Source organism: Cyprinodon variegatus, unplaced genomic scaffold, assembly GCF_000732505.1.
Source record: "Cyprinodon variegatus isolate N-32 unplaced genomic scaffold, C_variegatus-1.0 Scaffold11, whole genome shotgun sequence".
Taxonomy (NCBI): domain Eukaryota; kingdom Metazoa; phylum Chordata; class Actinopteri; order Cyprinodontiformes; family Cyprinodontidae; genus Cyprinodon; species Cyprinodon variegatus.
In genome coordinates, this window is record NW_015150464.1 from 360,016 (window position 1) to 362,748 (window position 2,733).

The following is a 2,733-nucleotide window of genomic DNA, read 5'->3' on the forward strand; positions in this document are numbered from 1 at the left end:
AAAACGGATTGAATCGAAAATTAATCGATTTAGAACTGTATGAATCGATTCAGGACTTTGGCGAAAATACCCAGCCCTTGTCAGGGGCATTACTTATTGAACGTCCCTCGTAGAAAGTGATGGTGCAAAGGGTAGTGATGCTTTCAGTGCACTCTAATACTTCTTGAAATGAACGGTTGGCTTTGTGGTTTTCAGGTCCGACACGGTGCTGGAACAGGTCTGAGGGAAATCATAAAGTCTCACGGTGCTGGTGGAGGGAAACTGCTTGGAAGCAGTGCAGAGCAGGTACATCTCAGTCGCTCATGAAGGCTGTTTCCTTTTCTTTTATTTGTCTTTCTTTTCTTTTTCCAACAAACTATTGTACATTATTAGTTCTCCTGTTTTGGGTTAGATGTTGCGGCAGCATCAGGAGTGGATAGAGGACCTGGTCATCCGGCTCCTCTGTGTGTTTGCTTTGGACCGCTTTGGGGACTTTGTTTCTGATGAGGTAATTTTTATTTTGAAGTTTATACAGCTGAAACCTGGCAACATGCTGCATGTTATATTGCCCTCTTGTATCTTCATAGGTGGTGGCTCCTGTGAGAGAAACTTGTGCTCAGACACTCGGCGTAGCTCTTCTCCACATGTGTGAAAATAGCGTTTTAATGACTGTAGATGTCCTCCTGAAGCTGCTGAAAGAAGACCAGTGGGAGGTCCGGCATGGAGGCCTTTTGGGGATCAAATACGCCTTGGCTGTCCGACAGGTACCTTTTTTTTAGTTTATGGGATGCCCTTAAGACTGCATGTGCATAACAGATATGAAATTGATGCTTTCTTTTTGGGATAGACACAGACAAAAAAGTTTTGCTTATTTTTTCTTACTTTAAACCCTTTTTATATTGACGATTATAATCTTTATGTTCCTTTTATTTCCCAGGATCTCATCTCTGTGCTGCTTCCCCGGGTGCTGCCTGCCATCACTGAAGGCTTACAGGACCTGGATGATGATGTCAGAGCTGTTGCTGCTGCTGCCCTTATTCCAGTGGTGGATGGCCTGATCCAGCTGCTGCCCAACAAGGTCAGAGGGTCATTAAGTTCTCCTGCAATGCTTCTAATATACATGTACAACTTTGTTCCATTAGTCTGAAAATATATGATTGTCTTACAGGTACCTTTTATTGTAAACACACTATGGGATGCGCTTTTGGATTTGGACGATCTCACCGCTTCCACCAACAGCATTATGACTCTGTTGTCCTTGCTGCTGACCTTTCCTCACGTCCGACAGTGCAGGTCAGAGTCTTTAAATGGCGTCTTAAATGTATTTGGGATTAAAATCTTAGGTTACATTAAGGTTACCTATTTTTTTGTTTTTCTTCACCGTAGCATGGGTCAGTCACTCACCGTCCTGGTTCCTCGAGTTTGGCCGTTCTTACGACACACCATATCATCAGTAAGGAAGGCTGCCCTGGAAACTCTTTACACGCTGCTGTCTAAAGCTGATGAGGTAACAGCCGGTCATTTTACGAAGCAGCAATGTGGACGTAAACGTGCCGCAGGACAACGATCAAAGTTCTCATTCATTGCATCTTTTTTTTTCTTTCTTTCTTTCCCTGCAGAGTATTGCAGTCTGGATAAACCCCATATTACAAGATATGTTGCGACACATCTTCCAATCCTGCATTCTGGAGAGCAATGAGGAAATACTTGATCTTATACAAAAGGTTTGTGATAAAAGCAGAATGATGTGTTTTTTTTTAAGGCTTGATAACAAAGAAAGAAACTGTCTCTGATCAGAAACGTGGTTTTTGATTTACAGTAGTAGCCTTTCAAAATTTCCCCACTCTTCTTGATGGGCCCTTGGCTGATCCTTGGCTCGTCTTCTACAATTCCCTTTTAAACATCAAAATTTGTACTAAAATATTCTTTCTGTCATGATTTGTGGACATAAAGATCTAAAGAGAAGCATAATCTCCTGCTCAGACCCTGTAATTCATTGAAAGGGTGGAGTCGGAGTAAAAAATAATGAAAGAGGGGGTCACTCCAGATGTTGGAAGTTGGATGGGATTTTGCTTGGAGTTGGAGGAAAGTTTGAATGGCTGCTACTGTATCGGGGTTCCCGCGGGTCCTTAAAGTCTTAAAAAGCATTGAATTCCTGAAAATAAAACTAGGGCCTTAATTGGTATTAAAATGTCCTAAATCAGTCTTTCGTAGGTCTTGATTTTTAAAACATCATAAATAGGATTATTTTTCTTATAATTAATTTTTGTAATTTAAATAAAACATTAAAATTGACCTTTTTTTATTTTAAAAAAATAAATAACAGCTTGCCATTATTGGTTCCGTCCCGATAGCGGAACCAATAAAAGCGTTGTTGCGGCCGGGACATTTGGGAGATGCACCATTAACTTTTTGTCTACAAAATAACCAAATGTAACCAAAATTGGCTCCAGTCAAGAGTTTTCTCCATGGCTAAAACCAGGGAACATACATGAGGCTCAGTGGATTTTGTGCAAGAAGCGATTCAAGCTCAGAACGATGGGAATTTAGGCAGTGGAGTCACATGCGAAGCACGAAACACAAAGCGTCAAAATCGAGTTACAGAGAAACAGCCGGTATTTCTCAGTTTTGTTCTACCCTTGTCTCTGCAACGCCTCCACTTATCACCAAATCAAACATACTAAGAAAACGATGCAAAGAAAAATGGCTGCAAAAAAGACTTAGCACTGGTTATGTTGTGGCTTTAAAACTGAT

The 2,733-nt window shown here is 41.1% G+C and overlaps 1 protein-coding gene across 1 annotated transcript in view; it reads left to right on the forward strand.

Annotated features, from left to right (window-relative positions):
* The window catches only part of btaf1 (B-TFIID TATA-box binding protein associated factor 1), a 32,645-nt gene that overhangs the window by 11,515 nt on the left and 18,397 nt on the right, over positions 1 to 2,733 (forward strand). Inside the window, exons 9-15 of the mRNA XM_015380819.1 lie at positions 196 to 285; positions 392 to 487; positions 567 to 743; positions 917 to 1,057; positions 1,148 to 1,272; positions 1,366 to 1,486; positions 1,599 to 1,703. Of these exons, the coding sequence (XP_015236305.1) occupies positions 196 to 285; positions 392 to 487; positions 567 to 743; positions 917 to 1,057; positions 1,148 to 1,272; positions 1,366 to 1,486; positions 1,599 to 1,703 (855 nt within the window). The remainder of the gene's footprint in view (positions 1 to 195; positions 286 to 391; positions 488 to 566; positions 744 to 916; positions 1,058 to 1,147; positions 1,273 to 1,365; positions 1,487 to 1,598; positions 1,704 to 2,733) is intronic.